Consider the following 25,323-nt stretch of genomic DNA (forward strand, 5'->3'; position numbering starts at 1 on the left):
TCAAAACATTTGTACCCTATTGTAAATTTCAGCTAAAGCTGTAAAATGGTATCAGATGGCTTTGATCGTTCCAAGAATATCTACTTATTTGTATTCCTCTGGCAGCGATCAGCTTCTAATTGTAGTCAAAATTTACCGTTTACCATAATTGTAGTCTTCTGCAAACTTTTAGAGAAAATCACTGAGGTCATCGCCAGCTTTTGCTGTCAGAAGCCTGTATATACGGGTTGTTAAGTTTGAAAAAAAAAAAAAAACTCTTGCTAGAGCAGTAGGTATCTGGTCCTTGTTAGAGGTCGTTATACAGAGGACAGCTCAATCTGATGATAAAAACCTGTTGTCCCTCCAGCTATCCCACAACCATCTGTCATGTTTGTTCAAGCTTTGGGGCATTTAAGCATGTGCAAAAAGTACACCTTCAAATCTTATTAAACACTGCATAATCATTCCATGTGCCATGCAAATAAGATGTCCACGCTGCCTTGTAATATTCTTCTTTTCCCATAACTTTCTTTTACATTTTGTAAAGTTACAACTAGAATTAATTCACTGTATTGTATTGCATTTTAAGTGACAGACGAACACAAAATAGAGCAGAACTGAAAATGGAAGGAAAAGCATGTTTTTCAACATCTTTGGCAAATCATAGTGAAAGGTGGCAAAAATATTTGTTTTCAGCCCCGTTTTACTGTGATGCCCTGAAAAAAAACCAAATTGCAACCACTTGCATTTAAAAGGCCATTAACTAGTAAATAAAGTCCACCAAATATACAGTACAGACCAAAAGTTTGGACACACCTTCTCATTCAAAAAGTTGTCTTTATTTTCATGACTATGAATATTGTAGCTTCACACTGAAGGCATCAAAACTATGAATTAACACATGTGGAATTATATACTGGACAAAAAAGTGTGAAACAACTGAAAATATGTCTTATATTCTAGGTTCTTCAAAGTAGCCACCTTTTGCTTTGATTACTGCTCCGCACACTCTTGGCTTTCTGTTGATGAGCTTCAAGAGGTAGTCACCTCAAATGGTTTTCCAACAGTCTTGAAGGAGTTCCCAGAGATGCTTAGCACTTGTTGGCCCTTTTGCCTTCACTCTGCGGTCCAGCTCACCCCAAACCATCTCGATTGGGTTCAGGTCCGGTAACTGTGGAGGCCAGGTCATCTGGGGCAGCACCCCATCACTCTCCTTCTTGGTCAAATAGCCCTTATACAGCCTGGAGGTGTGTTTGGGGTCATTGTCCTGTTGAAAAATAAATGATGGTCCAACTAAACGCAAACCGGATGGAATAGCATGCCGCTGTAAGATGCTGTGGTAACCATGCTGGTTCAGTATGCCTTCAATTTTGAATAAATCCCCAACAGTGTCACCAGCAAAGCACCCCCACACCATCACACCTCCTCCTCCATGCTTCACGGTGGGAACCAGGCATGTAGAGTCCATCCGTTTACCTCTTCTGCGCTGCACAAAGACACGGTGGTTGGAACCAAAGATCTCAAACTTGGACTCATCAGACCAAAGCACAAATTTCCACTGGTCTAATGTCCATTCCTTGTGTTCTTTAGCCCAAACAAGTCTCTTCTGCTTGTTGCCTGTCCTCAGCAGTGGTTTCCTAGCAGGTATTTTACCATGAAGGCCTGATTCACACAGTCTCCTTTTAACAGTTGTTCTAGAGATGTGTCTGCTGCTAGAACTCTGTGTGGCATTGACCTGTTCTCTAATCTGAGCTGCTGTTAACCTGCGATTTCTGAGGCTGGTGACTCGGATGAACTTATCGTCCGCAGCAGAGGTGATTCTTGGTCTTCCTTTCCTGGGGCGGTCCTCATGTGAGCCAGTTTCTTTGTAGCGCTTGATGGTTTTTGTGACTGCACTTGGGGACACTTTCAAAGTTTTCCCAATTGTTCGAACTGACAAATTCTAACAGTCTATTCAGTAGGACTATTAGCTGTGTACTGTATCCACCTCCTGCACAACACAACTGATGGTCCCAACCCCATTTATAAGGCTTGAAATCCCACTTATTAAACCTGACACCTGTGAAGTGAAAACCATTTCAGGTGACTACCTCTTGAAGTTCATCAACAGAATGCCAAGAGTGTGCAGAGCAGTAATCAAAGCAAAAGGTGGCTACTTTGAAGAACCTAGAATATAAGACATATTTTCAGTTGTTTCACACTTTTTTGTTCAGTATATAATTCCACATGTGTTAATTCATAGTTTTGATGCCTTCAGTGTGAAGCTATAATATTCATAGTCATGAAAACAAAGAAAACTCTTTGAATGAGAAGGTGTGTCCAAACATTTGGTCTGTACTGTATAAAGTGTCTCAAGATGTGTAAAGCTGGTAAATATTGCACTAAAGACTTGCTGTTTCAAAATCTTTGTAAAAATGTTGAAATACATTCATGTTTATCCTTCCACTTCACAATGATGCACCACTTTATGTTGGTCTAAATACATTGGAGTTTTTTGGTGTGACAATACATGTTTAAGGGCTATAAATAATTTTGCAAGGCACTGTATGTGTTCTCAAAGCCATTAAGCCCCATGATCCACAACAAGTTTAAGAATTTTGCTCTGATCAACTCCTTTTGACAAAAAGCTGCTCAGTCAATGAAAAAAATAACACCTCCAGATAATTTAACCTTTTTTTTATTTTAATACAATGCATTGACTGTACAAATTTTCAAATAATATTGCAATTAAAGACCACTCAACTGCTGCTTAGCATGGCAGATGTGGAACCTCTGATGTATGCATCTATTGACTCATGCAGCACTGAAAGCTGCATGGATGCTTCTGCATGTGGCTGTAATGCTGCCAGCTAACAGGATGGTGGATATAATAAAAGCAATCTTTAGAACAGGGTTTTGTAAGCAGGAATCTTAGGAAATAACCTGAAGCCAAGCCCCATCAGTTTGTGGAAGCATTCAGCTGTTTCAACATTAACTTTAGTAAGTCTTTATTCTGCATGTTGGTTCTGTGGTCTGATGAAGCCGGCAGATGGGGGTCGGTTTGTGAACGGCTGCCACTTGCCCTGGATGCTGGGACTGTCTGTGTGAAACGGCTTGCGGATACGAATGATGTCCAGGCCAGACTGGTCAGTCAGCTTGGTGAGAACCTCTAAAACCTGCTGTGACGTTTTGTTGGTGACCAGTTCCTCCTTTGTGTTACCATTTACTGTAACATTGGAAAATAAAGAGGAACAAAAGTGTCATTTAGTGAGAGACTGAATAAGAACAACACAAACACGTAATTCTGGCAGAAACTATGTCATAATCACGTCTCAGAAAAGTGGTATCATACTGCCCCCTACAATACATTAGGAGTGTTACATCACAGCACACAAAATTAATTATTTCATGGTTGTCACAATTTCATACTTTAATGTCTTCCAAAAAAGGCAATAATTGATAATGATATAAATTGTATTTGTTCCCATAAACAAGTTTCAGGAATAAATCTGGCTGGATTTTATACCGCTCTTTTTGGTAGAATTGGTGGAGTGCAGTGACATTATTTGTTTGTAGAGGCACATTCCCCAACTTTCAACAGTAACCCTCAAATTTTCCATAGGGTGTAGGCTGGGGTCATTCCAGAAGCCCAATATTCCCAAACTAGTTTTAATCTGTTTGAGCTCATAGTCCAGCTGGAACAGATTTTAATTATCTAACTGTTGATTTGCGGTAAAGCTAAGGAATTTGGCACATAGTCCAACTGTTTTTATTCCACTCACTTTGTCCAATTGAAAAGCACTTCTGGCAGAGAGAACAGCCCCGCAGTATGATGCTGCCACCACCATTTTTGACCTTTAGCTTTCTTAGGTTTAAAAGCCTCACTTTGACTCCTTTAAACATACCTCCTATATTGTGGCCAAGCAGCTCAAATCCTTGTCAAATATTTTTAAAAGCCCCAAAACCATATGATATTCAAGCTGATTGTGAGAGTATGTAAACGTCTGACCATAACTACATGGCAAGAAAAAGCCTGACCACATGCTGCATACAGAACAGACACCATGATCTTGTCTAGCTGTTCATTCCCGAATATATTTTTGTTTTGCTCACTTCAAGCTCAGCAACAGAAAAAACAGCATAGTTACTGTATATTCAAAAATATCATAAATGTCACTCTCAAAGTATTGATGTAAAAAACTGAGTCTGAAATTGTACTTTTCATATGTTTAATCTAAACTTTGAAAACAACACTAAAAGACGTCTGAAGATACAACACTGCATGTTTCAGAGTATAAAATGATTTTAAGGGAACACGCTGAATCAGTACAGGAATTTTACTAGTAGTTAATCACATAACTAGTCAGTCAGTCATTTTCTACCGCTTCTTCCATTGTGGGTCGCAGGGGAGCTGGTGCCTATCTCCAGCAGTCTATGGGTGGGAGGCGGGGTACACCCTGGACAGGTCGCCAGTCCATCGCAGCGCAACACACAAACAACCACGCACACATTCATTCATACACCTAAGGGCAATTTAGAGAGACCAATTAACCTAACAGGCATGTCTTTGGACTGTGGGAGGAAGCCGGAGTACCCGGTGAGAACCCACGCATGCAAGGGGAGAACATGCAAACTCCATGCAGAAAGACCCCCGGCCGGGAATCGAACCCAGGACCTTCTTGCTGCAAGGCAACAGTGCTACCAACTGCGCCACATAACTATAGTAACAATAAAATAACATCCTCATAAGAAAATCTGTTTAATATTCAGGGTACTTACAGTATTCTGCGACTATTTTAGGGACTCTGCAGGGCTGAGGAGACACATAGACAACAGTTCCTGGGTTATTCTTGGCATAATCCACCACTCCCTCCTCTATGAAATCCCTGCAGGAGAAGAAGGTGATGATTACGCCTCTTCCATTCTACAAATGTGGATGAGACGTTCTCAGAAATAAAGTAAAGCATGAAACATTTGAGCACATATGTGTCAAAATGATTGTCCTTAAATGGTATCTTTAATTTTACAAGTTAGCTTCAGTTCAGAATTCCCTATAAAGACATTTAACCCCATCTGCCTCAGCTGCAACAATACACAGTGGTTTAGATTTGGAGGAGTCTTACAAAGCACGACTACCTTTCAGCCTGCGGATGTCTTTATCTTTCTGCAAAGAGACAGGCTGCTAGATCAGTGCTTGGCAAAAGTATTCATCTCCACTCTGTAGCTTTTGTTGCGCAACACAAAGTATGGCATTATTGTGAAGCGGAAGGAAAATGAAGAATGGTTTTCAAAATAATTCAAGAATAAAAAGAATTGAAAAGCATTCAGTCTGTTTTTAATGCCCCTGTTTTTGGGGCATGTCACTACCAGCTTTCCCCCTTTATTTTATAAAAATAGCTCAAAGCTCAGTCAAATTGGATAGAGACCATATGTAAACATCGATTTTCAAGTCTTGCCACAGATTCTCAATTGGATTTTGGACTGGACTTTGACTGGGCCTAGCTGGGTTTCTTCCAGAAACACCCTGTATAAAGCTCGATTCATTTTGCCATCAACTCTTATCATTGCCACAGCATGATGCCGCCACCACTATGTTTCACTGAGAGGATGGTGTATTTAGGGCAATGTACGGTCTTTAGTTTTCCTCCACATAGCATTTTGTATATAGGTCAAAGAGTTCAATTTTGTCTGATCTGACCAGAACGTCTTCTTTTTACATGTTTGCTGTGTTTCCTACATGTCTGGTGCAAAATGCATCCAGGTGTCCTGCTAACATATTCTCCCATTTTAGCAATGAATCTCTGCAGTACATCGAGAGTTATCAAAGGCCACTGGGTAGGTTTGCAGTTTTACTATTTCCCTTTTCAGATAATGGATTGAACAAAGCCCTGTGAGAGCTTCGGATATTGTTTTATAATCTAATCCTTCTTTACAAATCCCCATAACTCTCTCTGAACTGTCTGCAGTCTTGCCTGATCTTCACGATGCTTTTTGTTCAGTAATCTCTGACAAATGATTATGCCACTTTATGTTAGTCTTTCACATAAAATCCCAAGGAATATATTGACGTCTGTAGTTGTAATGTGACAACATGTAAAAAGGTCAAAGGTGTATGCTCCATACCACTATTGTATATTTCTATTTTACCTGACTCCCAGTGAGCCCTGAGCTTTTTTGGAGAAGATGATGGAGACCCGCTTCAGTTGACACACGTATCGGCCCACGCCGTTGTGAAGAACGCTCCTCAGGAAGCGGCTCGGCGTCCCTCTGGATGTCATCCTTCAACCTTAACTTTATCTTCCAGTCAGTTAGGACACACCACTGCTAACAGACACTCATTTATAAAAACAGTGCTTCCAAAACTCGTAGAGGACAACCTCTCGGGTAGGCACGTAAGACGGTCCGTCGCTTGAAAGATCCGACGGGGAACATACACGGAACTTCTTCTTCTTGTATTATTTTTGGCAGTTGGCAAATAACGTTATGATGTGCATTACCGCCACCGACTGGTATGGAGTGTGGTTCTTCATGGTTTTAAATCTTATTTACTATTACAACAATCAAATTCTATTTATTAATTTAGTGCTTTTGAAAAATCTAATTATAATTTGAATATGTTTGCTACCTAAACTTCTTTGCAAAGTATCTCTCAAAATAAAATTTTCTTTAATACCTACACATTATCTCCTTAAAATTGTTCTTTCTTGTTCATATTTCTGACACTTCAATATTACATGTTCTATTGTTTCCTCCTCTCCACAATAATCACATTTTCCTGTATTATGTTTCTTCATCTTGAACAATGTAGAATTAAGTCCTGTATGTCCTATTCTTAATCTTGTAATTAATCTTTCCTCTTTTCTGCTCCTTCTTCCTGTTCTTACTTCTCCTACTATCTTGTTGATTCTGTAAAACCATCTTCCTTTCTTTTCTTCATCCCACCTTTTTTGCCACTCTTTCCTGATTCTCTGTTTAATTATATTTCTTGCCTCTGACCTACTAATATTTATTATAAAGCTAATGTTGTTTTGTGTTGCCTTCTTTGCTATCCTGTCCGCCTTCTCATTCCCTCCAACTCCTACATGTGCTGGTACCCATAAAAACACTAATATTAATCCCATTCTTTGTATTCTAAATAAAGTATGTTTTATTTCCAACAAAATGTCTGGTCTACCCTCTGAATGATTATGTTTTAAACTTAATAATGCTGAACTTGAGTCTGAACAAATGATTGTTTCATACACGGAACTTTCCCAGAACAGGGGATTTGTTTCTTTGCGTCCCCTTTTTCGTTACCACTCAATGCGTTATCTCACAGTACTGTGGTAAAGTTTCCCAACCAGACAACTGCAAAAATGGAACAAACACTACACCCTTTTTTTGAGATTTATTAAGTTTTATTTTCAAATCTGCCTTAAATAAAATTATATTCAATCAGACTTAAAGACAGTTATTATCCACAAGCTGTCAGACTACTGAACTCTGAACAATAATACTGTACTAAACCACATTTGTGACACTTTATAGCTTATTGCTACTGAACGATGTGTACTTTTTAAATCGCATGACATTAGTACTTTTGTTTTTATAGTTGAATCGTTCTTCTTATACCAAGCATTTCATTGCATTGTTAACCTGCAAATGACAAATAAACCATACCAATGCCATATCAGTGCTGTTTGTTTTCTGAGCAGTTTGTCATGTGTGCTGCTGTTCCAGAATGCACAGCTTTCTAAAGGTGATCAACAACTTTTGCGAGGGAACACAAACGTATTGCATGGGGACGCAAAAGAAAAAAATTCCCCAATGCCCAATATTCCCCAATGTAAAAAAATATAATAAACTAGCTATTAAAATTTTTGTTTAGTAATAATATTTAAATGTTTTGGTTCAGGATTTGTTTCTTACAAAATATTGCATCTTGCTGTCTTTTTCTCAGGGTGAACTTGCTGGGATGGCCATTTATTTATTTATTTTTGCTTGCTTAGCAGCAAAATGCCACTCACAATATGGCGACCACATTGGCGTTCGATCCGAGCACGCAAGTGGTGTGTCGTCTCCTGTTTTTGAGGCGTGTTTCAGACGGACTTGTTTTGAAAACGTACCGAAAATCCCGGGTTCTATGGGAGCATGGGGCAAAATGAAGTCAGACGTTTAGCAGGTAAAGATTACTTTATGACGGTCATTATTCTTATGAACGCAGAACACTTTTGAACAAAGGTTACAATGTGAGTCATTGTCTATTTCCAAGCTCTAAATTGTGTTTGTTTGAGTGAAGAACGTAGACTTTCTGCCTCGCTGTCTCTGCTGTCCCATGAAAGTTAGTTTTGTAGCGTTCCTGCAGCGAAATAATGCTTTGCATGTATTTCCTTGTATGTTTTTGTAGGTTAAATAAGCTAACCAGATAGCCAATGTGGAGAGGCCTGCTGCTGAAGGGCGCCACCTGTCTCCAGCAGGTGTCAGCCCAAAGCTTTCTCCGTCAAAGATATTTTTCCTCCCAGTGTTTCAGACCTTTCACCTGCAGGTTCCTCCATAAACTTCGTGAGATACCATGCATCCCTAAGCTTAAAGGTACAGACCACTTCCTGTCGCACAACCTGATCAGGACTTATAAAAAGGATGCCCAGTCCACTGTAGAGTTTCCTCTGAGTCCAATCACAGTCACAGACATCAAGCAGTACTTGCGCTCCAAAGACATTCCCTTCCATGATGGCTACAGCTGTCTCCACATCCCAAGCATCTTCATCAATCCGTCCACGAGGAAGGACAGCTTCTCCCTGTTCATCGACAAAACCACAGGGCAGTTTCTGTGCAAGGACACGCTGGTGGAGGGTAGTTGGGAGGATCTCCAGGACTGTCTGGAGGTGATGCAGAAAGACGAGGAGGACTCCCTCAGCCCTCGTGTGTTGCTGGGGTACCCGGAGAGCCTGGAGGAGCAGGAGGAGAGGGAGAGGGAGCTGAGGGAAGTGCAGGGCATCTGGTCCAGCTCGGTGCCCTTGACAGATCTCCAGGACGAGGAAGCTCAGCTGGTTAAAACCATGTACCAGGTAGGATAAATGAATTAATCACGTGTTTTAGTACATCACACAAGTCTCTAAAATGTTACAACTAAATCCATATGCAACAAGATTTTTGAAAGTTGTTCCAAAATCTCTTTAAAAGTTATTCCAGTTTACATTGAAACATCGCATACGGTCAAATATTAGAAATACGAACACCATACCTTTCTGATTTACATTTGTATAAAATGCATTTCCATTCCATTTTACAATTGTACATGTTTTTGTTGATCTATCACGTCAAATTCCAATAAAGGACCTGAGGTTTCTGGCTGTTATATGAGAAAATGTTAAAAAGTTCAAAGAATACTTCTGGACACCATAATTGCTAAATGATGTAAACTATGTTACAGCCCCGAAGCAAATCTGCATCTCTACCAATAAGAAATAAGTTAAACATTCCTATTATTTAAATGTTTTGTTTAATTTTACCAATGCTGATTGTTCAGAGGGTTTTATTTGATTTATATTGTGTATGAATTAATAAGAAGAGGACTGTTTGATAAAGTGTTGCTCATCAATGTTTTACCTTTTCAGATCACGAAGATCTCCAATGCAACCTTGAAAAGGTTTGGAGTGAGGCTCTTTAAGCCCACCAAGTGTCTGGTTTTCCCCTGGTTTGGTGGTCCCGACTCCTCCTTAAAGGGGATCAAACTCCTCTCTGCCCAAAGAATAGACGCAGAGAAAGTCACCTATAATGAAGCTACAGTTCCAAAGTCCAGCTCCTATTTTAACTTGTTCGGCCTTCCCCTTGTGAGCCGAATGGACTCAGAGGTGGTGGTGACCGGCTCTGAGTTGGATGCTTTGGCCGTTAGCCAGGGCACGGGGCTCCCCAGCGTGGCTCTCCCCCGCGGGGTCAGCTGCCTTCCACCGGCCCTGCTGCCCTACCTGGAGCAGTTCAAGAGGGTGACGCTATGGCTAGGGGGTGACATTCGTTCCTGGGAGGCGTCAAAGATCTTTTCGCGTAAGCTGGGTCTGCGACGGTGCACCCTGGTACGGCCGGGGGAGTTCCACCCATGTCCACTAGAGGCGCTCTCCCAAGGGAAAAACTTGTCTCGCATTCTCAAAGCCTCCATCCCAGCAGCACATAAGTCCATTGTCTCTTTCAAGCAGCTCAGGGAGGACGTGTACGGCGAGCTGATGAACACAGACCAGGTGGCTGGAGTTAAATGGACCAGATTTCCAGAGCTCACCCGGATCTTAAAGGGACACAGAAAGGGAGAGCTCACAGTTTTCACAGGTACCAAAGTGTCATGCTGCCATAATTAGTAATATAGTGCTAGTCCATCTGTGTTTACTATGTAATAAGACATTTGTTTACCTATTTTACTTAAATATTGTGCAAAGTACATAGCAATTGAAAAGGTTATTGATTCTTTGTTACAGAGTCTTAACAAAATAGTCTTTGCAATATTGATGCATGCATAAATACAAAGTATTACTAGAGCTGCACAATCCACCACAGCCATACCATGATCATTGTCTGCAGTGTTATTATTGCAAAGGCCAGTTTGGATTACTTTTCCAAAGCAGGTCATCCAGGAATTTACTCTTCACATGCTTGTTGGATGGCGCCTTACTGCAGGGCTCACATCTGAAACAGCTGGACTTAGAATATTGGAATGATTGACAGAAAAGAGAATAAATTATCTATGAAGTAAAAGAATACAAAAAATAAGGTAAAGAAAACATGCATGCGGCATATTGAGGGTTTACTTTTAATAAAACTTAGGAAATATCTGGGAAAATCTGAAGGTTCTGTAGGTACTAGTTATTTAGCTCCTTTGATGTTTCATACGTTTGGTTTTAGGAAATAATATTTATTTAAAGAAAATTATGTGTAAAATTTACGCATTTTATGATATGTCTATAATCATGCAACTTCAGGCAAAAACAAATTGATGGTTTAATATGTTGGTACAAAATTATTTGTTTATAGGTTTGAAACGGGGTCATGAACTGGCAAACGGGCAACTTGACCCTTTCTGTTCAGCTTCCTATCAGTATGTTTCTTAACCAGGTCCTACTGGAAGCGGGAAGACCACCTTCATCAGTGAGCTTGCCCTGGACCTCTGCATGCAGGGCGTCAACACGTTATGGGGCAGCTTTGAGATCAACAACGTGCGCCTGGCTAAGATCATGCTGACGCAGTTCGCCATGCAGAGGCTAGAGGAGAACCTGGAGCAGTATGACTTCTGGGCGGACAAATTTGAAGAGCTGCCGCTCTACTTTATGACGTTCCACGGACAGCAGAACATCAAGTGGGTTTGATCTGGGCTGTAGGTTCTTACCTACCTTCACCTTTTTTTACATGTATTTACTTTTTGCCAATGTGAGGCATGAACTCTTATCTAAACTTGTTTTCAGGACAGTTCTGGAGACCATGCAGCACGCCGTCTACCTCTATGACATCAACCATGTCATCATTGATAACCTGCAGTTCATGATGGGTCAAGAAAACCTCTCAGTAGATAAGTGAGTAACAACATAAACATGTATCCTGTGTCAGGCGGAGCTCAGTGTTCTGCAATTTAATGAGGCAAACGTACCAAATGTTGTAAACTTTGTGTTGTAAAAATCTCTTGATTTATTTGGAATAGATGTACTAAAAACACACAAAACAACAATGCAACAAATAGTCAAAGATTAATAATGCTGAAGAACATTGAAAGTCTTAATGATGGAAAAACTTGGACCAGTGTTTACTTTTTTGACCAGTTTTAGACAATCGGTGTTTGTTAAGCATTTTAAACCAGTTAAAAGTCAGCCACATCTGTGGGCAGCTCAGTGTCTTTACACCTATTAAACAGAGTTCCAGGTAAAAGTTCACATATACTCATCGTTAGATTTAATGTAACCAAAGCTTTAGATTTTTAAGAATATTTAATATACAACCAACTTCAAGGATTTTTAAAAAGGTTTAAAAAAGGTTGATTTTAGTCATAATTTGAACAGTGTGCCTTAGTAATCAGCAATTCAGCCATATACTTTTTTTGTAGCCATCAGCAAGCTCCTGGGGATTCTCTGGCTGGATGTTTGACCTCTCATTCTGGCAGAAATGGTACAGTTTACTTTATTTGTTTGGTTTCCTAATGAAACTCACCTTTTACTTTTCAATTGGGATGAAGTTGGTGCTTTGGGAAGGCCACATGAGAAGTTTGTCTGCTTCAGTCTCTCCAAATTTAAATTTTGGGACTTCAGGATTTGTCCAAGTTTCAGCTTCATGTATTGATCCTCCTTCAGCAATATTATGTTCACTCTGTGCATTGTTGCCAGGCCACTGGCAGTGAAACGTACCCCTCAGCATTATGATCCCACCACCATGCTTAACAGGTGTTATAGTGTTCTTTGGTCTAAAAGCCTCACATTGAGCCTCACATCCTTGACACAGCTGTCCTTGGTTTGAGTCCTGACCCCAGTGACCTGTGCTGCAGGTCTTCCTCCTCTCTCCACCCCACTTCCTGTCTGCCTACTATCAAATAACAAAAGAATTAAAGGCCACAAGTGCTTCCACAAAATAAAATAAAATAAAGGCCTCACATTGACTCCTCCAAATACGCTTTCATTTCATTGTGGTCAAATAGCTCAATCTTTGTCTATCGTGGCCTTAAGACTTCTCCAGGGGTAATCTAGTTTGTCCATGTGGGCTGCTGTAGTTGTCCTTTATTTGTGCTTGAAGGTGTTGGTTTTGGACGGGGCTTCTTTCTTCGTGGGCAAGTTGCTCTGAACAGAAAAAACATAATCTGAACAGAGCTATGCATGGAAAATACAAAAAATTTACAAACATTTGTAGTTAACAGAGGTGTTGGTTTGAAAGCACAGTTGTTTTGATGATCATTACGAGACACTACAAGTTGATTAAAAGATTAAAAACATCAAGTCAAATTATAAAATCCTGATAAGCTAAAATTGCAAAGAATAAAAAGAAAGGAAAAGAAATATGTACATGTAAGTTTTTTACCTGCAAAAAATAATTTTATCCCTTACAAAGTAGATCTGAAAATGGTTGTCTAGTTTGGCTGTAGTTGTTAAAGCATTTGAAATGAAACACGTAAATGAATTTCTGATGCAGGTTTGCTGTCCAGGACCACATCATTGGGGTGTTCCGCAAGTTTGCCACCAACAACAGCTGCCACGTCACGCTGATCATTCACCCGAGGAAAGAGGAGGACGACCGCGAACTGCAGACTGCATCTATCTTTGGTTCGGCTAAGGTACGTTGTTTAATTTTTTATTTTAAAAAACGGCTTTCTCCAGGGTCTTAACTTGAATTATTTCTGTTTTAGGCCAGATCTTTTTATTACTATGTCCTAAATTCCATTTAGATAGGCCTTACATTTACACTCTTCTTCAGTTATTTGCATTTGTAAAAAATAAATTAGCAGCAATCCTTTGTTGCATGTGTAGTTCTGTCTGTGGAAGTAGCACATTATTGTGCTTTGACATACCTGCTTCACCCATGATCCAGGGCGGTAAGCAGACCCTGTCAAAAATAATTTGTACCCAGACAATTAACCTTCTCGAATACCCCAGAAATCTTTCTCCTAGTACACTAACCTGTTGTTACTTCTTTAGGGAATTCAAATTAAAATGTTTTTGTTTGTCATCCAATAGCGGAGCATTTGTCATGAAAAAAGTGCACTAAAAGATTTTGTTATTGTAATATTACTGTACCCAACATGCATATCGCATGGAACTGCTTGAACTGCAATAAATGTTAGCGGATTATTTATGGGCCATGCATTCAGGGTCTCTGTGCTTGTAGTTTATTAAGTGGCACTACTTGTTTAATTCATGATAAAAAGTTTAAGAAGGTAAAGTGGTGGTAAGATAGTTAAGAAACTAAAACCAATTAGTTTCAATGCCCCAAAAAGAAGATGCTGGCCAGAGGCAACTTTTTCTTTTTTTCCTACGTGTCCTGTCTGGCAGAGTAGCACTCAGTATTGTTGTCAGAGTGTCAAGAAGAAGCCCAACAGATTTACTTTCACTATTGTAGGATTACAGCTAACGCTATAATGCTCCTCTCGATATTTATAAAAGAACCTTTATTAGATTTCTTTGGGATTATTGTTTTGGGATTATTTCAATTGCAATGGACAAGGAGACATAAACGAAAAGGAAAACAAAAGAAGCATGAAAGAGAGAGAGGTGGGGCAAAAGGAAAAAGGGAGAGAAGAAGAAAATAGAGGAGAGAAAGAAGAATGAAAAGAATACAAAATAACACCCTAGAAGACTGCTTCTACACCTGCAGAAAAACATTTATAATAACAGCAATGTTACCGAAAAGGGCACGGTACTGATGAATGCAAGATGTATTTAATCCAAACACCTGTGGGTGTAGATGTATATAAGGTTTCTTCATAAATATATGCATTAGCGAGTGTGAGGAGCCACAAACCTGCCCCCTTGGACCTGAGACAGACACAGAAGAGATCTTAGCCACAGACATCCAAAGGCCCCCCAGAGCACGGGAACCCCACCCAGTAGGTCCACCACCGGGACTACCGGTGTACCCCCCCAGAGCACAGGAGCCGGAACAGATCCAGCCATGGAGACCCAAGACCCCAGGGCACTTTATTCTCCAAGCAGCGGCCTGACAGGTGGCCCAGACGCCGGCAAGCATCCGCCAGGAGTGATGAAATGGAAATAATGAATTGAATACGTTTTCAGAGCCTGGTTACTCTACTCATGATATTAGGTCTATGTTTACCATCAAGTGCAATCAAGTGGTTGCAATATTTGGCAAAGAGCATTTTATTCCAGTGGAAAGTTTTGGTATTTACTCACATTATCGTGGGATATTAAAATTAGTTCAATGAACTTAAACTTTTAAGTTTTTCAGAGGGTAAATACTTTTCCACAACACTATAAGAAGAGGTTTATCATTTTGTTTAACCTGTCTTAAACTTAGCTTACTGAAACATGCAGAAACTATTGTTTAGTCAATGAATAGGAAGAGCAAGAAGTATAAAAGAATACATACTTATGAAGCACACACATCCTGACCTTTTAACCCCTCTCCAGGCAAGCCAAGAGGCCGACAACGTCCTCATTCTGCAGGAGAAGAAGCTGGTGACGTGTCCCGGCCGCAGATCCCTGCAGGTCACCAAAAACCGCTTCGATGGAGATGTTGGAATCTTCCCCCTGGACTTCATCAAGTCTTCGCTCACCTTTTCGACCCCCATCAAAGGCAAGCTGAAGCTGAGGAAGGTCACCGCGAAGCCGGAAGACGAGGAGGAGGTCCAGGAGAAGGGGAACGATGTAACTTTAAAGAAGGATGAGGGGAAGAAGGAGAAGGCGACAAAAACAGCAAAGGCATCACAAGCGGTTAAGAGCCCTGTTAATGGAAGTGGGAAAGCAAAGTGATGATGCAAAAATGGGTTTTAAAAATGGAGTGAACCCTAGACATTTAAAATTCTTGAAGTTTAACTAAGCTAACTGTAAATTACTATAGTACTGTGCAAATGCTGTGAGTCATCCCTTATTTTTTTACATTAAGCTTATAAGGAGGTCAAACTTCTCGTAATCTTTTGAAAGTGATCCAGATCAATATTTCCTTACACTTTCTGAAGGCCTGAAAAGTCTTTGGCTTCTTTCATTTTTAGGTCCTGTGGCAGATTGTTTGTAGGATTGCTTTTTATTGTTTACCCTCCAGTTCTCGCTGCATGATACATTATCATGCTCAGATAGAGGGACATAGAGGTTTTTCATGTTGGTCCAAACATGAAACAATGAAGTGCAGAATATACCTTTTGCTCTTGTGTCACAATTTTGTATTTTTCCATATTTAATAATCTCCTGGCCATCTGGGGATGAAAGTTCAAAGCCCTGTCTGTGAGAGCCCCCTTGTGGTCATATTTTTGTTAGATGAATTGGTCAGAAGCATTTTAGACGTACTGAAAAGTATGATTTAAATCCCTTTTGGAAATACAAGAAAACCAAGTAAAGATGGAATTCCTACCGGAAAGGTCAGCGCTGAGTTCAATATCTAATATGGCATCTGCACATATAAAACATAGTGAGTTACAGGTATAAGCTATTTGTTAGCATTCTGATGGCTTGTATCTCATGAAACCAGAGACACATGGCATGTGGACATGTTTGAATGTATAAAACATATAAACCTGAGAGAAATGCGTTGCTATCGTTGTGCATGGCTTAAAGTAGTTAGCACCACAACAGTTAGCAAATCTTACTAGTTTTCAAACTTGCAACAAGACTGTGCTCAACTTGGACACGATCTGATTCCTAGATCTGACCTATACATGCCTTGAAGCTCTAGAGGAAGATGCTCTCAAAGAGAGATTGTACAGTGCTCATTGAGCCTCTGGTTTAATTAGATGCAAACCATCAGAAGATTTTATTTTGATGATTATGGCATATATCTAAGAAAAAAACAAAGTCCAGTTTCTTAGAAAGCTTTATTCATCACATTTAGCTGAAAGAAACACTTGTATGAATTTATATATGATGAGTTTAAATCGAATTACTGAAACTTTTCATCGATTTTTCTAATTTCTAAATGCACCTGCATTTACCTAAGTGTAAAAGTAGTAATAACATAAAGAATGTATTTGTGATCTGAACCTGGGGTTGACTTTGGAGCTCTGCTAAATTCAGACATTCAGGCCTCGTTCTACCTCCAATTTTTAGGCTTGGAAGCCAGAAATACTTCCTTTTGAGTACAATTCAAGGTCATCATTGTTATCAGACCATTGCAAAGACCTGTGTAGCACTTGTGCACATCTCTTGCAAGTAGTGCAAATGTGTGGTAAACATTTTGTCTCATGTTGCAACACTTTCTGAGTGGTCCAGAAAATGTTTGTCACAGTGCATCAGATACCTATATGTTGTTAAATTTCCTAAAGTTCTGGAAGATATGCAGTAGTATTATGGGTATCTATTTGGACATAGATTGAAGGAAACATGTTGGTAGAAAATAAACCAATGGTGTGTTTGAAATTTACCATTTCATTCAAAATTCCTTGATTAGATTATGTTTTCTTAAACTGTGAAACTAAGATCCACTGCTTTTCAATTTAACACTGTCACCCTCTTCATTGCCGCAATGTGTTCTCTCTTTACTGATTTTTATTTTTTACAAATGTTATGTATCAAGATTTATTAAAAAGGCCGTTTCCTACGGAAAACGATGTGCTTTCATCAGTGGTCAACAGGGGGCGGTGTGGAAAAAACAATGAAAACAGACTCCCACTTCGCAGGAGCAATTGTTTTCATGATGAAGAAGAAATTTGCCCTAGGTGTGTGTGTTTTATAAATAACTACAGCATGACCAAGCACAAACGTGCAGATTAATTAGATTGTACATGTACTTTTCAGTTATGGAGTTTCTTTTTGAGAAACCCTTTGAATCAGAATTTGGTGAAAGACTGGCAACTTTGATCAAAGTGCAGTTTATGTATCTGTAAAGATACAAATCTACATGGTTAATCACACCTAACTGTCATTGTGTAGTGTTAAACCTTTCCTGCATCATATTACACAATGTATTATTTAGAGTGGATGACTTAATAAATGCAACACGTTTCAAATCGTCTTCACATGAATATTTAATAGGTAAAATTAACCGCCCTACCTTTGCTGTGCTGGTGGTGGCTTGCAAGTAGGATTGATTGTGTCTCACCCAATCTCACTGACAGCAAACCCAAATAAATTCCAGATTGCTGATGTGAAGGCAAAAATTCATTGCATGCTTTATATTTTTTAATTGATTATAATTCTGGCATCTGGCTGAATCATTTCTGTGTTATCCTTAAGGAATTTGACTTAGAAACTCCTGCAACAGTGGGAAAAACTTGTAGTATGAAATGTCAATCAAAACCATCAAAATTGATTATATTGCTACTTTTTTTCTTGGGTTCCTTCAGAATTCGGAGGAGATATAACCCACAGCACAACCCGACTACTGACAGTTTAGGATTGTGCATCATTGTGGCTTCACAGTGCAAACAAAGCAAATCACATTTGCTATATTCAGATGTTGTAGAATCCTCTGTTTTCATCTCACCTTATCATTCTCCTCGGTCACACCCTTCACATGTCCTTCATCATTACATCCATGAACCTTGCCCAGCTGCAAGTTGAACCTCCATCCCAGTCTCAAGTCTTTTGCAGCATCTAACAGGTTTTTTGCTTGTCTTGCATTTAGCTCCATTTATATTCCCATCAATTCTGACTAGCATCCCCGTACTTGTTGATAAAGGGATGATGTGTTTAGGGTGATGTGCAGTTTCAGTATTTCTCCACACACAGCAACATGTATATAGGCATCTCTGATCACAGCTTAGGATATTGTTTTATAACCTAGCCCCTGCTTCTAACCTCTCCACCAATTTTCCAATGAGGTGATCTCAAAAGGCAATTCTTTGCAATGGATTTTTTTAGGGCTTCCGAGTAAAGGGTGCTGAATACAAATGAAAGCCACACTTTTCAAGTTTTTATTTGTAAACAAATCCTGAAAAGCACATATTATCATTTCTTCACAACTACGCCCTCCTTGGATATGGATTATCTAAAAAAATCCTAAACAATCATGAAGCTATGACCATTAAAGAATTTGAGGCGTGGACTGCAACTACAGTAAATTCACTTTACGGTTATATTTTCATTTGTTGTGATGCGCCTGTATAATACAATACAGAATAATACAATATAATGATTGTAATTTAAATGGAACTGAATTACTTGTTTGAATACTAATTTCTGTCTTATTTTGAGCTTGTTTATTTTCCGTGTGACAGAGATCCAAGTATGACTGAATGAAGTCCTGTCAACAATCAACAGCAGTCTTTAGTATTTGGGATAAAATGAACAAGCAAAGGTTGGATTTAGATGGTCACAGTCATGCACAAGGTTGATCAGTTCTACAGGCTTGTCAGACAACTTGTTGCAAGCCGCCCTGAATGTTTCTGCAGTGTTTGCCTTGGTGTGGACCAACCAATGTTGGGGCCTCTGTCTGCTTCTAATTTTTTTGCTGGCTCCGTCCTTCCTAGAGCGGTCCATAGAAGCCCCTGGGGTTAAACTCAGCTGACACAGACTATGTGGAACTCTGAGCACAATGGATTGCTGAAAAATTAAAGGGAATGTTGTAGGCCATTAAAATAATTCCTTTGTGTATGTTTTACACACATAAATCTCTGTAGGCCTATATGAGACTGTGTACTGGTATGATGATTCCCTGGTTCTTTTTTTTTTTTTGCAACTGTGTAGGTACACACTGCCTTTTGTACTGACTGGGCTGTGTGCTGGATGGGTCTGTGTGTCCTCTTGACTCTGTGGGTGTGGGATATGGCTTCATGGGCCTCTGAATGGGCCTCTTTGTGCTTTCAGGCATTACAGCATCAAGTCGATGGCAGCTCTGTCGCTTGTGTGCTCCTCAAGAGGCAAAAACACACAAAAATCAGAACAAGTTCCAGCAAATAGCCACCCTCTTAGCTGTTAGTAATTATTCATAGCATGAAGTAAAGGTTTCCTAAATGTTCTATTATAAAATGCCTTTGTTTGTTAGATTAAAGCACTGGATGAGTTTGATCTGATCTGTGCTTTGCATGCCTATTCAAATAGTTTCCATCTGGAGGGAGAAGGAGATGAAACAACTTGAGTAACGCAGCTTTTAATCATGAAGTAAAAAACAAAGTGTGCAGAAACCAAAATAATCCCACTTTATCAAATCCTTTGGGATGTGGGAAAACAAAGCTGCGAAAGGATATTTCAGCTGCTCATAAATCAGCCAGAGATCATGTCAAAACATTAAAATCCTGTGTTGAACACAGTTCTTTTCATAAACTGATTGCACACAAATGTAAGCCTTATATGGTATTATAAAATAAGCAAAAAATGGAGCTGAGGGTTGCTCTTAGCTGTGTTGATGGTGTGACACATGGATACATGCATGCATGGCTCTCTGCTTCATTAGCTACCCTTCATTTAGACAGCTATATTTGATAAAGTCTGGAGGTAATTTAGGGATCAGCAATCAGAGTCAGTCGAGTTAGGGATTTTAAACAGAGTTTAGTCAAAGATGGGATAAATGTGGTACAAAATTATCTGATATTTTACCGTATGATATGACAACAATGTGATATCGTATTGTAAATAGGATATGATAACTTACTATTTGAAATAATACAATAGTTATGCGATGAAGTGGTGACCTGTCCAGGGTGTACCCCGCCTCCCGCTCATAGACTGCTGGAGATAAGCGGTAGAAAATTACACACTCACTGACTGACAATAGTTATTATACAATAACATACATTACAATATAAAATGTTGCATAAGATCTGATACAATAGAGTGCATTTCAGAATATGATACACCTTATGATTTAATATAATATGAAGATGAAACATCTGCCTAGTTGCCATTACAGTTTTCTAACTGTTCTTGTAAAAACACATATTTGTTGTAAGATGCTACATCTACTTGTTGGTTTTATTGTAGAAAGTTGTTGTGTTCACAAGGGGGGTTTCATAAACAAAAAAAGCACCTCTCTATATGCCTTACAAGGTTATTTATATCAGCAAATCTTTACACAAGATGTAGTTGTGTGTGTCACAACATATTTTGACACAATCAACGTTTCATGAAGACTTCTAAAAGTCATTAAGGAAGTAAATAAGTTTATTTATAAAGCAGTTAGTTTTTAAAAATGTCCACAGAGTCTGCAAACCGAAGTTGCAGGGACAAACTGTTCCACAGTTTAGGAGCCACAGACTGTAAGACTTGGTCCCCCTTAGTTTTTCACCTTGTAAGAGAAACAGCCAGGAGATTCTGAGCTTGGGAACAAAGGTTAGGAGAAGTACAATGTTGTGTTAAAAGCTAACACAAATAATCAGAAGCTTGGCCTTTTAGAGCCCTGTAGGTGAGAACCTCAACTTTAAACCAGATTCTAAACTCCACTGAGAGCCAGAGAAGAGAGTCGCTACTAGGCTAGAGTGATATAAGAGTGTTTATTAGATCTAGTAAAAAGTCTGGCTTATGTGTTCTGAATAGCTTGCAGACGTGAAATTGGTGATTTGTACAGACTGGTAAAAATAGCATTGCCGTAATCTAAGCGCGATGACAATTCCTTGAATGATGTTCTGTAGATCTGCTTGAGAGACCATATCTCGTGTTTTAGAAATGTTTCTTAAATGAAAGAAACAGGAACGACAAACAGATTTGATATTTGATCCAACGTTTAATCAGGAGTTAAATGTAACTCCTAGGTTTTTTTTACATTGGGTTTGGTTGCTGGGCAAAAAGAGGCAACTGTCTGATTAATTTTAGAATGCAACTGACTAGGACCTATTATTAAGGTTTGTGTTAGTATTTAAAATCAGAAAATTGTTTGAGAGCCAGTCACTTATCCGAGATAAACATTAGACAAGGGTGGACAGCCTATCTAGCTGGTGAGATTTAAAAGATACATACAGTTGGATGTCATCTGCATAGATGTGATAGGAGACATCCGAAAAAGATCAAATAATGCCAGCTAATGGAACAATCTAAAAAGAACATAATAATGGGCCCAGAACTTACCCTTGTGGAACCCCACATATTAGAAGAGCAAAGTCCAAAGAGAACTTGTCTGTCTTAATGAAGAATGTCCTATCGGATGGATAAGAGGAGAACCAGTCCAATGCAGAGCCAGAAATACCAGTCAAAACCTTCAGTCTATTTAGCACAGTTGTGTGGCTGACAGTATCAAAAGCACTGCTGAGATCAGGTAGGAACAACACAGAGCATTTTCCTGCATCAGCAGCCATTAAAAGATCGGTATAAACTTTTACCAAGGCAGTCTCAGTAGAGTCCTGCTTTCGAAAGCTAGACTGAAAAGGGTCGGAGAAGTTAAAAGAGTCCATAATGTTAAGGAAGTCCCTAGCAGCAGATGGATTGTCAACATAAATGTTAAAGTCCGTATTAATGATGATTCTATTCTGTTTAAGTGTTCAAGATTAAAAATCCTCAAAGTCCAAGAGAAAAGATAAAAGTTTGATCATGATCGTCTCAAAGGAGCTGTACGTATTTGAATAGGTAGCATGACAGGAAAAGCGCCTTTTGTAAATAACAGCTGGACGAACTCTTTGGGATGTCGTCTGAGGTGCAGATAAAAAAGAACATTCTTCAGGAGATATTTCTAAAAGGTGCAAAACTTCATTTTCCTGCTGACAAGTCTCAGAAATAAACAAAAAATCAAAATCCTCTGTACAAAATAAGTCATTCAAAATAAAAGACTTGTTGGCAATAGAGCGTGCATTAATTACCATCATTTTAGCAGAGAAAGCCTCTGTGGGATGTGTAGAGGAGCCCATAGCTGAGTCAGAAAGGGTTATTATGCTGCAAATGTGCAAAAAATATTCACTACCTCTTTCAAATCTAAGCTGCTGTGTGATTTTTAGTGCCCTCCTTGGGATAAACACTTATACAATGCAATAAAATATGACACATACAGTAATTGTATGTATAAATCATATGACAGCTGCCCATTCATGACATATAATACCCTATGTGGTACAGTAACAAATGATAAACCCTAATTCAGTTTTATTTTAGAAACCATAATAATAAATTAGAAAAAACACTAATGTCACATATTTCACCAGTATACATGCTTGTACTGAATATACCATTTCTACAAATTATTAAATCTTAAATCCTCAGACAACCGCATTCCCTTCTGATCACATGAATTTTGAGCTTCATTTCTGTGTCTCTGCAGCTCCTGTATGCTCAGGACTCATGACGCTTAGAGACTTACCAGAGGCCATTTTCAGACCCCCAGCTGATTCAAGTAGCCCTGCTACCCCTCCTAATGTCAATACATTAGGGAGGTGGGTTTTTGCTCTGTCTCCCTCACGTGGCATCCGGCACGTTTGACCCACATAATGCCTTCTGCTGTGTTTATTAATAACCACATGCCCCTCTGTGTGCTCTCATATATGGACGCTGCTCAGGTTTCAACTCATTATGTGAAACTGAAACGGTAATGTTGGTAATTACAAAAAACAACACGAGCATAGCAATTTAACCATGCTACTAGATATCCTAATTTCTGTGAAATTTCAGTTTTTATCAACACCTGTAGTGACAATAAACTTTTAGTCGCTGATGTCATAGTCTGTGATGTAGCACCATGCAAAAATTTTAAACCACTTCTTATTTCTTGATATTTTGCTCCTATATAAATAAATAAATAATTTAAATTCAGATAGATAGAGGAACTTTGTTACAAGCAGCTTGTCACAAAGACACAACTTGTTAATTATTCTTTAGTTCAAGAATATTGACTAAATTGTGTTTAATAATGTTACTCCTATCCTTTTTACGAGGAAACGTTTGTCAATAAGTAAACAATCAGGCTACAGCATATAAACATGCTGAGTGTAATTAATAGTGGACCAGCAATGCTGCAAGTAAATTTCTTGTGATGCCCATCCCTTTCCAGTTTAGAAGCCGCTGTGTCCTTTTCCTGAATAGAGCTATAGGTTCAATTTACTATGTGTATTTTCCTTGTTTTACTCAAAGTATTCTTCATCCTGCCTTTATGTTAAAAGAAGCCTGAGGTATAAAATAACCCTGCTGAGGGGGCTGAAGGTAAACTGATCTCTTCTGAGAGTTTCACGAGTGCCACAAATGACATTCTTCTTGTTCCCATTGTCATCCTGTTTAAAACTCCTTCTTGTTCTCATCTGTCCCTTCAGCCACTCTGTGGACACCATGTGCTCAGTTTTCATATGCTAAACTGTCATGTTGCATTAGACATGGACCCTGAATCGCCCCAGCAACACAGCTGTGCCGCAGAAATCTGTCATCTCTGTTTGCTAAGCTCACTTTGCCCTGCCCGTATAAGGTTTTGAGGGACATCATTGTATTCAAGGTTTATAGAACTCTGAAATCTGGCCAACGAGAGAGCTAAAATGCTTAATCTTCTCTGGCACCAGGGGTGTGGAGGCTGTTCAAGAACCCAAAGGGAATTGAAGGGCCATACATTGGAGTCCTGGCTTTTTATGAGATGAGCTGGAAACCATTATAGGTTAAATGAGAGGGCAGGTAGGGTGATAATGAAAGCTTTTTAAGGGGGAAGAGGTGAGAATGCTGGGTTTCCTTTAAGGGGTAAGCTTTATTTGAATGGTAGGCCTCATCCCTTTTAAGTGAGTGTTTTGAATTATTGCCCCATGCTCCTGGGACAAGTGAAGCACTTGGCTGGGCTCCAGCTCCTTACATCAAGCCTCTTTTAATTCACTCTAAAGGTGAGAAAGAACACGAGATGGGGACAGCTAACCAGGCATATGCTTCAACCCCAGGCCAAAGAAAATGGCTATTCACTCTCAAATTAGCCATCTACACAGACACCTTCAAACGAGGCCCCTCTCTGTATAATCTGCTCAGACTATGTGCACTCACCAACTGTCTGCTTCAAAAGCCCCTGGCTGCTGAAAACTTCAGCAGTTAATTGAAGAATTATCAGCATAAGCACGGTTAGTTAAGCTGATTATCAGTTTGCTAACCTCCATTAAGCCACAGAAGGCCAAACCCAGGCCATGAAGGAGTTCTGTTTGTTGCTATCATCAAAATAAAAAGGTTTATTTTTAGATCAGCTAAGACGTGCATAAAATCTGTGCACATTTTGCAGAGGTCCTGACCTATAAAATAACATTGTTTGATTATGAGAATTTAAAAAAGTGTGTTGTTCTGTATTGGACAGTTGAGCTCATCCTTGGCATCTCAAGGCTTCCGACAACAACAACAGCGGCTGAATTATTGCTGAAAAGAGTCAGACAGAGCCAGCAAAGAACACTGCCAAATACATTGATATAAATATCAAGTGGCAGACAATAATGATTAAATTTCAGATGGCAGCAAATATCACTAATTTGTGACATCTGCCTCTCAGAGAATAAAGAAAACAAAAGAAAACTGGCACGTGTTGGCCGTTATTGATTGGATCATTGCAACATAAGAAGATGCATATAAGACTTGTGCTCCATAATCAGATGCATAAAAACCACATGCTCTTTTTCAGATGACGGTTTGACTCTGGAGCTTTCATTAAAATATAATTTGTTCATCTAATATCAGAAAATGACAGAGGTTTTGCAGCCAAGAACTTTGTGTACTTTCCTTGTTTTTCTTTTTCAATATAAAGTACTCCTTGCCTAGTGCTTTTTAATTTTTTTCTTTATCGCCTGTCTGTGGTTGAACTGGATCTACTTTATTTAGAATTAATTTTAGAATATTTTACTGTTTGTAAACAAGAAATAAACCTTCTTTGTCCTGGAGCCAATGGCAGAACTGTGTTGCC

At 39.2% G+C, this 25,323-nt stretch overlaps 2 protein-coding genes across 4 annotated transcripts; one reads left to right on the top strand and one right to left on the bottom strand.

Moving 5' to 3' along the window:
- Window positions 1–2,640: 2,640 nt before the first annotated feature.
- Window positions 2,641–6,396, bottom strand: mrpl43 (mitochondrial ribosomal protein L43). The gene is made up of 3 exons (XM_047377456.1): window positions 6,106–6,396; window positions 4,738–4,844; window positions 2,641–3,184 (listed from the first exon to the last, which is right to left on the bottom strand). Exons 1-3 carry the CDS (start codon window positions 6,234–6,236, stop codon window positions 2,967–2,969), a joined length of 456 nt encoding a protein of 151 aa, XP_047233412.1. The 5' UTR covers window positions 6,237–6,396; the 3' UTR covers window positions 2,641–2,966.
- Window positions 6,397–7,973: 1,577 nt separating this feature from the next.
- twnk (twinkle mtDNA helicase) lies at window positions 7,974–17,167 on the top strand. Of its 3 annotated transcripts, XR_007039854.1 has the most exons (8): window positions 7,974–8,119; window positions 8,345–9,005; window positions 9,555–10,257; window positions 11,038–11,278; window positions 11,385–11,492; window positions 12,017–12,078; window positions 13,090–13,231; window positions 15,042–15,178. XR_007039854.1 is itself a non-coding variant. In XM_047376039.1 (7 exons), the coding sequence occupies exons 2-7, from the start codon at window positions 8,370–8,372 to the stop codon at window positions 15,381–15,383; spliced, it is 2,172 nt and encodes a 723-aa protein (XP_047231995.1). In that variant the 5' UTR covers window positions 7,974–8,119; window positions 8,345–8,369; the 3' UTR covers window positions 15,384–17,167. The 3 variants fall into 3 exon arrangements, 2 of the variants coding, with proteins under 2 accessions (XP_047231995.1, XP_047231996.1); XM_047376039.1 differs by lacking the exon at window positions 12,017–12,078 and having other exon boundaries at window positions 15,042–17,167; XM_047376040.1 differs by lacking the exon at window positions 12,017–12,078 and having other exon boundaries at window positions 8,076–8,186; window positions 15,042–17,167.
- Window positions 17,168–25,323: the final 8,156 nt, after the last annotated feature.

This window comes from Girardinichthys multiradiatus, chromosome 10 (genome assembly GCF_021462225.1).
Source record: "Girardinichthys multiradiatus isolate DD_20200921_A chromosome 10, DD_fGirMul_XY1, whole genome shotgun sequence".
NCBI lineage: Eukaryota > Metazoa > Chordata > Actinopteri > Cyprinodontiformes > Goodeidae > Girardinichthys > Girardinichthys multiradiatus.

Bases quoted from the DNA above. Each gene is read 5' to 3' on its own strand.
- twnk (XM_047376039.1), top strand. From the start codon at position 8,370: ATGTGGAGAGGCCTGCTGCTGAAGGGCGCCACCTGTCTCCAGCAGGTG. The intron at 11,279-11,384 runs GTGGGTTTGATC...ACTTGTTTTCAG, and splicing joins CACGGACAGCAGAACATCAA to GACAGTTCTGGAGACCATGC. The intron at 11,493-13,089 runs GTGAGTAACAAC...TTTCTGATGCAG, and splicing joins GAAAACCTCTCAGTAGATAA to GTTTGCTGTCCAGGACCACA.
- mrpl43 (XM_047377456.1), bottom strand. From the start codon at position 6,236: ATGACATCCAGAGGGACGCCGAGCCGCTTCCTGAGGAGCGTTCTTCAC. The intron at 4,845-6,105 runs GTAAAATAGAAA...CTTCTCCTGCAG, and splicing joins CAGGGCTCACTGGGAGTCAG to GGATTTCATAGAGGAGGGAG. The intron at 3,185-4,737 runs GTAAGTACCCTG...CCAATGTTACAG, and splicing joins TAAAATAGTCGCAGAATACT to TAAATGGTAACACAAAGGAG.